Here is a 12979-nt window from a genome sequence, read left to right on the forward strand (position 1 = left end):
GACTCGAACTTGAACTCGAAATTCTGTGGCAATTAGGGCCAAAAGAATATTTACTTGAAATAATTTGTCGCCGGATAACTTGTCTGTAAGATTTCATAACTCGTTGGGTTAAACTTCTTATGTCATATGTGGCCAGCTCTGGCAAAATGAGGCTGTTGTAGGGTATAACGTTGCATAACATCACTAACTCCAGTCAATGAACTGCATAAGAAGTATGTAATCTCAAATTTAGTTTGTTTTCACTACGTTCAGCTGTCTAGATAAAGATTTTGTGCCACAACCGATTTCTTTAACCACGAGTCTCCTCAAGGGACATCCCCAGGGGTACAGTAGAACCTCTCTTAGCGGACACCTCTCTAATAAGGACAACCTCTGTATTAAGAACACTAGTTTTGGTCCCAAATTGGTTATTTCCACTCAATTTGACCTCTTTAATCAGGACACCTCTCTATTAAGGACAGCACTTGTCAGTCCCGAGGGTGTCCTTAATAGAGAGGTGTTACTACACGTCACAAACCTCCTCAATGCTCCGGCCTTGCTCCCTAATGTTCAGGGCGACTCGATGTGCTTGTTCCTTCGTTGATAACATATTCACATTGTAAGCAATCAAGAATTTCCTAGCTCCGGTGACAGTTACCCCCCAGCTTGGTACAAATTCAGGCTCACCATAGTCAGGCTTCCATTCCGGTTTGCTCAGCTAAAACAGAAAAAAAGACGACATTTGACAAGTTCATCAGAGGAAAAATCGTACAAAATACAGTTTGCAATGAATTATGGGTAGTTTTTCCTGAACACATTGAGCAGAAGATAACCAAGTAGGATACTTTATGCAGTGGAACCTCCCTAAGCGGACACCTCCCTATAAAGGACACCCTCTTTACTAAGGACAATTACTTTGAAAACAAATTGGTGGTTTCTGTTCGTTTTGACCTCTCCAATCAGGACACCTCTCTATTACGGACAGCACTTGTCAGTCCCGATGGTGTCCTCAATAGAGAGGTTCTACTGTACATGTATAAAGAGTGGTACCAAGGTAAACATTGTACAGTAGAACCTCTCTATTAAGGACACCATCGGGACTGACAAGTGCTGTCCTTAATAGAGAGGTGTCCTGATTGGAGAGGTCAAATTGAATGGAAACGATAAATCTGTGACCAAAACTAGTGTCCATTACAGAGAGGTTGTCCTTAATAGAGAGGTGTCCGCTAAGGGAGGTTCCACTGTATTTGATATCTAATATCTAACCCAGCAACTGAATTGCCTGAGAAAAATACCCACTTCAACATCCTTTGGTGCAGGCACAAGATAAGAGTTATACAAACCATATCAAGTGGGAATGTCACTTCATATAACAACTTGAAACCAGCAACGATGAGTACAGTGGAACCTCCCTTAGCGGACACCTCTCTGTTAAGGACAACCTCTCTATTAAGGACACTAGTTTTGGTCCCAAATTGGTTTTTTCCATTCAATTTGACCTCTCCAATCAGGTCACCTCTCTATTAAGGACAGCACTTGTCAGTCCCGAGGGTGTCTTTAATAGAGAGGTTCTACTGTACTTTTTAAAAGACGTGACCTAAAAACATCACGAATTATACAAATCTACGAAGAATTCAATTGTAAATGTTTACTGCTAAGCAATGTCTTCATCTATAAGTGCTTCTTGATAGCGCTATTTACAACCGAACCGATTCAATCTTTTGAAAAACAGAGGTTGCCCATCTTCCCGACTCAAACTTCGACATTAAATTTTAGGCTGCACCCATTAATACAGACCTCCGGTGAAATCCTCAATCTTTGAATCTTTGATCATTTTCATATTGACAAACCACAATCTATTATAAACAACATTTTGAAAGTTCTTATTTGACCTTTTCATTTGACTAATACAGTAGAACCTCTCTTAGCGGACACTCCTCTATTAAGGACAACCTCTCTATTAAGGACAACCTCTCTATTAAGGACAACCTCTCTATTAAGGACAACCTCTCTATTAAGGACAACCTCTCTGTTAAGGACACTAGCTTTGGTCCCAAATTGGTTGTTTCCATTCAATTTGACCTCTCTAATCAGGACACCTCTCTATTAAGGACAGCACTTATCAGTCCCGAGGGTGTCCTTAATAGAGAGGTTCTACTGTATAATGAAGTTTTATTTCAAGTCGTAAGCCAATTCTACAAGTTTGACATGACTCAGTCTGATCCAGAGTCACATTAGGATATTCAAAAATTCTTTCAAAATGCACCTGTAGTTTATCAAAGACGTTCGTCAATCTAGTTGAAGTCGAAAATGTCGTAAGACGAAAGAAATTCGCTCGCGAATTTGAAATCGATTGGGACTTGTAAATGATGTGTAACCTCCCTTAGCGGACACCTCTCTATTAAGGACAACCTCTCTATTAGGGACACTTGCTTTAGTCCCAAATTGGTTGTTTCCATTCAATTTGACCTCTCTAATCAGGACACCTCTCTACTAAGAATGGCACTTGTCCCAAGGGTGTCCTTAATAGAGAGGTTCTACTGTAATGTGCAACCTCCCAAAGATCAAAATATTCGTCGAGTATTTTAAAATCAGTATGACCTTTTCCTGCATGCCTTCGTATTCTCCCGCTCGGATCTGTGGCAGAGTCTTACGGTGGTCCTCCGTGGCTGCCTCGCCGTACAGGAACACCGGTACGCCGAGATCCTGCGCCAGGCGCTCGCCGAACTCCTTGGCGCATTCGACGCAGTCCTCCATGGTTACGTTCTGCAGAGGGACGAACGGACAGACGTCCAGGGCTCCCAGACGCGGATGTTCACCTGGTGAAGTGAGATAAATTAGACTAGAGTGTCAGTGTATTAGTCTACAACCTTCAGGATTCTTCGCAGGGTCTGTGAATGGTCTGTTGGATCTACGAAACTTGATGAAATATTTCGCTTCATTTTTCTTCAAAGTTCCTTTACAGTTACATTTTTTTGACTTTTATGAACTTTTAAGGCATTTTTCATGTCTTTAGAGGCATAATGGAGATAATTGAAGTGGATTAGAGGTGTCCCTGGGTCATAAAAATCAATTTTAAAAAACAAAAAAACCCTTTTTTTTGGCCAGACCGTTAAGGCTGGTGGAGAACTCTCAACATAACGGAGCTAACGGAAGAGGATTAGAGGTGTCCCTGGGTCATAAAAAACAAAAAAAAACTTTTTTTTGGCCAGACCGTTAAGGCTGGTGGAGAACTCTCAACATAATGGAGCTAACGGAAGAGGATTAGAGGTGTCCCTGGGTCATAAAAATCAATTTTAAAAAACAAAAAAAACCCTTTTTTTGGCCAGATCATTAAGGCTGGTGGAGAACTCTCAACATAATGGAGATAATTGAAGTGGATTAGAGGTGTCCCTGGGTCATAAAAATCAATTTTAAAAAACAAAAAAACCCTTTTTTTGGCCAGACCATTAAGGCTGGTGGAGAACTCTCAACATAACGGAGCTAACGGAAGAGGATTAGAGGTGTCCCTGGGTCATAAAAAACAAAAAAAACCCTTTTTTTGGTCAGGAGGCCGCCAGACCGTTAAGGCTGTAGGAGAACTCTCAACATAACGGAGCTAATGGAAGTGGATTAGAGGTGTCCCTGGGTCATAAAAATCAATTTTAAAAAACAAAAAAACCCTTTTTTTTGGCAAGACCATTAAGGCTGGTGGAGAACTCTCAACATAACGGAGCTAATGGAAGAGGATTAGAGGTGTCCCTGGGTCATAAAAAACAAAAAAACTTTTTTTTTGGTCAGGAGGCCGCCAGACCATTAAGGCTAGTGGAGAACTCTGATTACCTTGTCAAAGCAACTTTGTTCCGCAATGACGTATGACTGGAATTTGATGCCATCACTGACCACTGAGAATGAAAAGAGGACACATACAGTAGAACCTCTCTTAGCGGACACTTCTCTATTAAGGACAACCTCTCTATTAAGGACACTAGCTTTGGTCCCAAATTGGTTGTTTCCATTCAATTTGACCTCTCTAATCAGGACACCTCTCTATCAAGGACAGCACTTATCAGTCCCGAGGGTGTCCTTAATAGAGAGGTTCTACTGTACTTTCAAAGTGTCGTCAGACAAACCTCGCACTCTGATGTTGTACCTTAACATATCAAGTCCACCTTACCACCAAGGCTATCGAGAATTCCCTTACAGCCCTGTGGCCGCAGGGGATGTCCCCCTCACCGAATAAGCAACAATGGCCGTAGCTAGTCCGTGGATGGGTGGTGTGAGACACCTGGCGACCCCTGCTAACAGAGTCTGGGACTAAAATTGGAATTGGTGTCGCTCGCAGATAAACACACTTGTGCAAGGGAAATGGTGTATCGTACCCCCAGGTATCAGCCCCACCGAACCAGACAGGCCTTTCGATTACATCATTTTCACACCGCTATACGGTGTAGGAAATTCGGCATGTCCCCAAATTAGGCCCTGAAAAAATGTCCCCAAAATAGAAAAAAAAAAAAAAAAAAAAAATTTTTTGAAGGGGTAATTTGACCCCTGAAGCGTTTTTTGACACCTTAAATGACCAAATCTCATCCAAAATGGTCAATTTGATACTTTTCATCCTAAAATTATGAGTTTTCAGGTGCATGTGACAATGTCAGTCAATAAGGACGTCGATGTTCAGGCAAATTGGCACGACGAAATATCCCCAAATTAAGCTAAAAAGAAAAAAAAACATGTTCCCAAAATAGGCTAAAAAATACAGGGTGTAGAGGTCTCCATGTAATTGAAAGGCCTGTCAGACAGGCTAGGGAGAGTCCTTTTAAAGCCTTGGGGATGGTGCGGATTTCTCTAAGCAAAGTTGGGCTAAACTTTAGAATCCCCGATCGGAAATGACGTAGTTTGATTGCATTCAACTATAAATCCATTGAACAGTGGTGCTTCGTTAGTCAACCGATGACCTTTTTTTGGGGTGTGATCGGGGATTGTAAACTCGTTCCCAAAGTTGGCCATTGCTAGTTGGTGGATTGTGGTTGGTATGATGCGATGAACTCACATCCAGGCCTTTCAAATACGTGGAGACCTCTGCACCCTGTATTTTTTAAACTATTTTGGGGGACATGTTTTTTTGCTTTTTAGCTTAATTTGGGGACATTTCATCGCGCCAATTTCATTCAATTTGCCTGAACAGCGACGTCATAGATCAAAGTTAGTGACTGATATCACCACATACACCTGAAAAATCATAATTTTAGGGTAAAACTATAAAATTAGGCTATTTGGATGAGATTTGGTTATGTTAGCGGTCAAAAAACGCTTCAGGGGGTCATATTATTTAAAAAAAAAAAAAAAAAGAAAAAAAAAGACCTAATTTGGGGACATCCTGTACGGCCTACACCGTTATACGGTGTAAGAATCATGTAATTGAGAGGCCTGCACATCATCCTCGACCTACCATGATGCCTGGTCATGTCGATCACCTGTGACGCGACCCTGGCTGCATTCAGAGCGCCCTCTACCACAGTTTCGGGTGACCCTACGAAGGTGTAGACGGTTCTGTTGGTGGATACGCCAGGATCTACATCGAGAAGGGTACATCCATCGGTACCAACGATAGCATTCGCTATCGCTTCAATCACCTGAAATACACAACCAAAAATATTGGGCATTCAAAAAATAAAGTTCACTGCATATAAAGCCATAAATAATGAATATCCAGATTATCCTGTTATAAAAAGTTGGCTTGAAAAATATCTTTTTTTAAATATTGAAATTTGCAGGTTGCAGCCCTGGTGCAATTTTGTTGTAGAAAATGCAACGACAGCAACAGAGAGGAGTTTGACAATTGCGATAATTATTGCATGTCGCAGCAACACAAATTTCTTGTTTGTAAGGTACTTTAGCGTGTCAGTACTGCAGAACCTCTCTAAGCGGACACCTCTCTATCAAGGACACCCTCTCCAGAGGACACCAGTTTTGGTCCCAAATTTGTTGTTTCCATTCAATTTGACCTCTCTAGTCAGGACACCTCTCCATTAAGGACAGCAGTCCTGAGGGTGTCCTTTATAGAGAGGTTCAACTGTACTTTTCTCTAATCGAGTCGATTCATGTTTTCAAAATTCATCAAGTGAATTCGGGCGTTTCAATTACATGGAGACCTCTACGACCCTGTATTTTTTTAGCCTATTTTGGGGACATGTTTTTTTTTCTTTTTAGCTTAATTTGGGGACATTTCGTCGTGCCAATTCGCCTGAACATCGACGTCCTTATTGACTGACATTGTCACATGCACCTGAAAACTCATAATTTTAGGATGAAAAGTATCAAATTAGGCCATTTAGGATGAGATTTGGTCATTAAAGGTGTCAAAAAACGATTCAGGGGGTCAAATTACCCCGTAAAAAAAAATATATATTTTTTATTTATTTTATTTTTTTCTATTTTGGGGACATTTTTTCAGGGCCCAATTTGGGGACATGCCAAATTTCCTACACCGTATAGCGGTGTGAAAATGATGTTATCGAAAGGCTTGGAATTGCACTTGTATTTTCATCAAGAAAAGAAACCTGTATCCCGTGGATTGATAATTCATGGTCTGCAGAATGGAACAGTATGGGGTCGCGATGGGCCCAAGTGGATGGCTTTCAAACACGCAGACATTCATCGCCAGACAGGCTGAGGTAAAATGAATATACCAGCTCATGGTTTTATATTCATAAAGAGCATTTGTACGGGTTTGAGACCAGCTCTAGATAATGCCTACATAGCAGGCTCTGTCTTGAAAATACAGTAAAACCTCTCTATTAAGGATACTCTCAGATCTGACAAGTGCTGTCCTTAATTGAGAGGTGTCCTGATTAGAGAGGTCAAATTGAATTGAAACAACCAATTTGGGATCAGAACTAGTGTCCTTAATAGAGAGGGTGTCCTTAATAGAGAGGTGTCCGCTAAGGGAGGTTCCACTGTAGGTGTTGAAATAGTACCAAAATAACCTGTTGGGCAGAGACCTGTATTCATCCACGACCGGAAGTGTGGCACAGTCACATAGAGCTTATCAAAATGTCAAGTTGTGGTAAATACATGGCTGGGATGGACCAAAGTGGAATTAATTCTCAATCTGTGGTTGATTCTTAATCTACAGAGTCAGGCCATCACAGAAATATGCTTTTTGATAATATATTTAAGAAAATGTGGTCTCACTGGTCAGTTTAGAACTTGTACTTTGACAGGGCCATATCAATGCGCCAGTGACGTTTTGATGGATATGGTGTACGGAAATCTTTTTTTCTCAGGCAATCGGTATTGGAATTTTTTTAAACTTTATTATGCTATTGGCAAATGGTTCTTCTTGACACGTATAAAATTTTGTGCAGATTGATTGGTCCAATGAGTACTTTTTTCACCAAAACCTATGCACAACAATGTACACGTAATGTACACATGTTTTAATAGAGGACTCTGGCCTGTTGTCAGGATTTTTTTTTTCAAGATCTTTTATCAACGAGGGGAAAGTTTGTAAACTGTTTGACAAAACGATCTTGACTTGTGCAGATCATCGCAGTTGCCTGCAATAAAAATCTCTGCAATTTATGTCAAATAAAAAACCTAGCGATGGCTGATTTTATCAATGGAAAAGTGATCTCTTTCCAGCTTTCAGGGCAGCAGAAATCGTCCTTGCGGGAGGTACAGTGGAACCTCCCTTAGCGGACACCTCTCTATTAAGGACAACCTCTCTATTAAAGACACTAGTTTTGATCCCAAATTGGTTTTTTCCATTCAATTTGACCTCTCTAATCAGGACACCTCTCTATTAAGGACAGCACTTGTCAGATCTGAGAGTATCCTTAATAGAGAGGTTTTACTGTACAGTGGAACCTCCCTTAGCGGACACCTCTCTGTTAAGGACAACCTCTCTATTAAGGACACTAGTTTTGATCCCAAATTGTTTTTTTTCCATTCAATTTGACCTCTCTAATCAGGACACCTCTCTATTAAGGACAGCACTTGTCAGATCTGAGAGTATCCTTAATAGAGAGGTTTTACTGTACAGTGGAACCTCCCTTAGCGGACACCTCTCTGTTAAGGACAACCTCTCTATTAAGGACACTAGTTTTGATCCCAAATTGGTTTTTTCCATTCAATTTGACCTCTCTAATCAGGACACCTCTCCATTAAGGACAGCACTTGTCAGTCCCGAGGGTGTCCTTAATAGAGAGGTTCGACTGTATAGCACTGCATGATTCTTAAAGGAAATGTAGTACCTCTGTAGGGCTCTCAATCTACCATAAGCAGGTCGCTGGGGTGACAGGCTGAAGCAGGGGCACTAGAAAACTGACAGGTCGCCTCAGGTCAGTGCAAGATAGAATTATTGCGGGGAGGATTTAAGCACTTCATAATTAAAGTGATACTATGATGTGATTTACAACTTTGCGGAAATACGTCCGTTTTTAATTGTTGATCACAAATGTAAAGCTCAAATTTTCCATTTTTGATTAGATTTATTATAAAATCGCTGAATGTAAACCACTGCGACCGCGAAAATGTTCATGTTGTGACGTCATCAACGAAAATGGCATCGAAGCGAGCCGTCCGGGCGGGATTAAACCATCAATTTCTAGAAAATGTGCATTTCGATTCGGAAACCTTACCGATTTATGAGAAAGTGACGTAGTCATTTGTCAAAAACAGCTAAAACATTATATGGTGAAATTTGACAGGAGTTACCCTTTAAAGGAAATATAAACCTCTCTACTGTCACAAGCTTGACTTTTAAGCTAAGCCCACACGGGCGACAAAATGACAAAAAAACCTGAAAACATTTGTTTTCAAATATTTTTTCACAATTTGTTGCCCGTCTGCGGGCGATAAAAACAAACGTTTTTCGAAAACATTTGTTTTTGAAACAGTTTTCGAATATTAAACATGCAATATATTTTTGACCTAGTCAAAATGTTTTTCGTCAAAACGTCGCCCGTTTGCAGATGACTACAACGAAACGTAAAACATTTTTTGCGTCATCATCGGCGGTTACGAAGAACGAGCAGAAATGCTAGAATTGTGAGGCGGTTGTTATGCATGGCGGCCGCCATCTTGGAATACGCGGGTGTGACCGCGGGTGTGACGTATGGCTCTACCATGGTTACCCCTTGTTTTTGACGTGACCTGTGACGTGACCGTGTCATTTTGTCTCCCGTGTGCGGGTGATTGAAACAAACACGACAAAGACGCAAAACATTTCGAAAACAACTGTAAACAAATGTTTTCAGTTTTGCTGTCATTTTGTTGCCCGTGTGCACTCAGCTTTAGTATCATGAAAGTGAAATAACTGACATCATCATTGGATGAAAGTGTCAATGTTTACAAAATCCAGCCTGGTCGTCAATGACTACCAGTCAATGTGATCATGGGACAATACACATGGCGTGAATTAATAATCACGGATTGATCAATGCGGACAAGCAGTGAGTTGCTGTATATTGGGATAAGCTGCCTTAGTACAGAAAAACGCTGTCAACTTGGCCAAGAATTGAAGTAATCTGGACAAATGGCGTCAACATGCAGGATCAACTGCATAGCCATAGAGACAGGGCGGTCTTGCAGAGGACAACTGAGGTCATCTAATGAACAGGGTTGACTATCTAAGAGAAGTGAATGCAAAGAAGAAAGAAACGATGTGTTGTACAGGACTGTCCACTGCATAAGCCCTCGGCCAAGAAATCTTGCCAAATGGTGTCAACATGCAGGATCAACTGCACAGAGACAGGGCGGTCTTGCGGAGGACAACTGAGTTCATCTGATGAACAGGGTTGACTGTCTCAGAGAAGAATGCAAAGAAGAAAGAAACGATGTGTTGTACAGGACTGCCCACTACACAAGCCCTCGGCCAAGAAATCTTGCCAATGGTGTTAACCCTTTCATAATGCGTGACCACTGAAATTGGGCGGTTTCATACCCTCCCCAAATTTGTGTGACCGCCGGTTTCCTGATGGATGACGTTACCGAAGACAATAAAACCATGGCGACTGGTCGGTTCACGCTAAGCACAGTGAGGGTTAACATGCAGGATGACTGTACAGTGACAAGGTGCCAGTATTGCAGGTCGCAGCAACAAAAATCACTAGATTGCGGGCACCTTGTCATGCAGGTCAATGCACTACATTGTAGTGCATGCTCCAGGTGTGACACTTTCTTTTTTTTTTTTAATTTTCCTTTTTTAAAAAAAAAGAAAGTGCCACACCAGGGAGCATGGTTTCATGGTTCACTCGATCCATCGGGGCATATTACTTCAGGCATAATTGGATATAGACAGTGGAACCTCTCTGAGGACTTCCTTGGGACTGAGAATTGCTGTCCTTAATACTTAAATAAAGGTGTCCAGCTTACCACGGCAGAATTGAATTTGAATAAGAAAGTACCAATATGGGACCAAAATCAGTGTCCTTAATAGAGAGGTTGTCCTGCCAACAGAGGTGTCCACTAAAAGAGATTCCACTGTACATACTAAAATGTCTGGTCATTATCACATCCATTGCTACAAACACTGACCAACCATTGAATAGCATTCCGCAAAGTTACTATTTATAGCTCACAAGGTCATTTGCATAAGATATTGATGACGTTTTAGTCACGTGACAGTCGGACATCGACACTAATTTCGACACATTTGAGCTTATTTCAAAGTCAATTATCTTTGACCCTGAGTTGTTTTTAGCATGAATGATACCATAGAGTCAGAGAGAGAAATAGTCAGAACAATTATGTCATGTATGTAGTATTTCCAACACTCGGACATGTGCCAGATTGAATCTAACTGCCCTAGTTAGAAAGCCTGACTCCATTACGAAACCGCATGTTTGTCCGACATTGCCTGTAATTCAGCGATGGGGAAATAGAGGGCAACAGCTGCAGTGACCTCATCATTGCGGAATGCTATGAATGAAAGCATTGAGTATAGAAATAAAATTGATCGAGAGAGCGTTATAATTATATAAATAGCGACCATATTCTTTATAAGGCCACACCAAATTGATTTGATATAGCAAAGAAATCCCCCCTCGATGAATTATGTGATTTGACAAGCTAGCATTGTTTGTGTTTGCCCCCAACAGACCTCAAGACAAACCGACAAAACTGTTAACCAAGGGCTTGTGATGTACATGCAGATATCCTCCTGGAGTTGAAAGAGAGACTACAACATACAATATACATCTCAGACAGCTGAGTTCTTAGGAGATGGAAATAAGGGGTTAATGTTTGGTTCCCCCACCCTGTGTCCAGGCCTGTTTCCTCAGCTCAGGTGGTACATATACATTACATGATTATATCATGATAGGTCAGCTCTCAGAATCGGTCTACCTAATGCGCGTCCGGAACAATTTGTGCGTCCGGAGCGCGTCCGGAAGAGAAAGTGCACGTCCGGAACAATTTCCTATGTAAATATGAACTTAATGTTGCATTAGATGGCTTAAATAGCATTTTAATTCCATGTAGAGAAAATAAAATTGGAAAAAATCTCCTTGGTGACTTTGTATTTTACAATTTTCAGCGGGGTGATTTGGGTGTTACACAGCCATCAAATCCCAGTTTACTGACGTTTCTCCTCAACCAATTGTTGTTGCAGTTGCAGAATTTCGATAGTAGCCGTGTTGTAATGGATTAGACTGGTATCTGGTGTCTCAGCACATGGAATGCCGTCAGAGTGTCTTATCATTGTTAATTTCACAAAAAATCAGAATCAAATATGTTATTGAAAATCACAATGCAGTCAAAGTGTCAATTAGTGAGATGTGTTCACATTAATATGTAAAGAGCAATCTCTAGTGAACTCACACAACTGTTTGACATGGGGGACCCGGGGAGCCCCCCAAACCCCCGTCCTTCTGACATATTTAGCCAGTACATTGGGGGATGAGTCCCCCAAACCCCCAAAAATATATTTTGTGAGAAAAATAAGTGAAAATTGTATTACTTCTTTGATGCGAGTGTATCCTTAAATCCACTGTCATCACTAGATCCTTTGATAATAAGCCATAGCTAAATTTAAGTGTAGCCAATTAGAAATTAATCTAAAAAATAAGTCCCCCCCCTCCCGGGCCCACTCTGTCGAATGGTAGAAAAACTGGCATTTTTATTTTAATGAATAAGATATATACCCAGGAAAATAATCATTAAGCTCATCTTTAGTTGAAGCTCTTAAAACCGCACTGAATTTTGTTGACCCCCTTCCCCCTTCCCCCTCGATCCCCTCCCCTCCCCCCTAAAAGCGCAAATTGGCTTCACAATAATTGCTATTGCCCCTTATCCCACGGCACGCAAAGACAAACTCATACCGACTTAGACGACCACAACAGGAGAAGGCGCGTAAGGAAGTTGGGATATGATTATGGCATTAGTAATTAACCACCTCGCTGAAAATTGTAAAATACAAAGTCACCAAAAAGATTTTTTTCAATTTTATTTTCTCTACATGGAATTAAAATGCTATTTAAGCCATCTAATGCAACAATAGGTTCATATTTACATAGGAAATTGTTCCGGACGCGCACTTTCTCTTCCGGACGCGCTCCGGACAACGCGCAAACAGAGTTCCGGACGCACATTAGGTGGACCCCTCAGAATGCACTTCTGACAGTGACTGAGTGAGACACACTTTGACTTGAACCAACTCAACTGCATAAATCCATTATCAGTACAGAGTGACTACATACTGTTGTTTGAAGGCACACAAGCATGACATGCATTACAATGTACTGTTCATGGTACACAGGTGTCACATGGAATAATTTGACAGACTTCACGGTTGAATGATTTCCGGAAACAGCTGTTTTCAAGTGGTGAAAATTGCATTAAGCTACAAAGTGATCATTAAACGGGTTATTCGTAGGGTGGGAACATCAATATATCTACCTCTTTGTGCTGTCCTTCCGAGAAATTCGGAACACATTCCACCAAACGCGGCATTTTTGGAGAAAATCTTAACCAAAAATCAAAGAAACTGCAGGAATTATTTGCCGGATGCGAAGAA

The 12979-nt window shown here is 41.1% G+C and overlaps 1 protein-coding gene across 1 annotated transcript in view; it reads right to left on the reverse strand.

Moving 5' to 3' along the window:
• The window catches only part of LOC135500275 (formimidoyltransferase-cyclodeaminase-like), a 32020-nt gene extending 19063 nt beyond the window's left edge, over window positions 1-12957 (reverse strand). The window contains exons 1-4 of the mRNA XM_064791622.1: window positions 12862-12957; window positions 5411-5594; window positions 2581-2798; window positions 518-697 (exon numbers count right to left, since the gene is read on the reverse strand). Of these exons, the coding sequence (XP_064647692.1) occupies window positions 518-697; window positions 2581-2798; window positions 5411-5594; window positions 12862-12915 (636 nt within the window). The 5' untranslated portion in view covers window positions 12916-12957. The remainder of the gene's footprint in view (window positions 1-517; window positions 698-2580; window positions 2799-5410; window positions 5595-12861) is intronic.
• Window positions 12958-12979: the final 22 nt, after the last annotated feature.

Source organism: Lineus longissimus, chromosome 16, assembly GCF_910592395.1.
Source record: "Lineus longissimus chromosome 16, tnLinLong1.2, whole genome shotgun sequence".
NCBI classification, from domain to species: Eukaryota; Metazoa; Nemertea; class Pilidiophora; order Heteronemertea; family Lineidae; genus Lineus; species Lineus longissimus.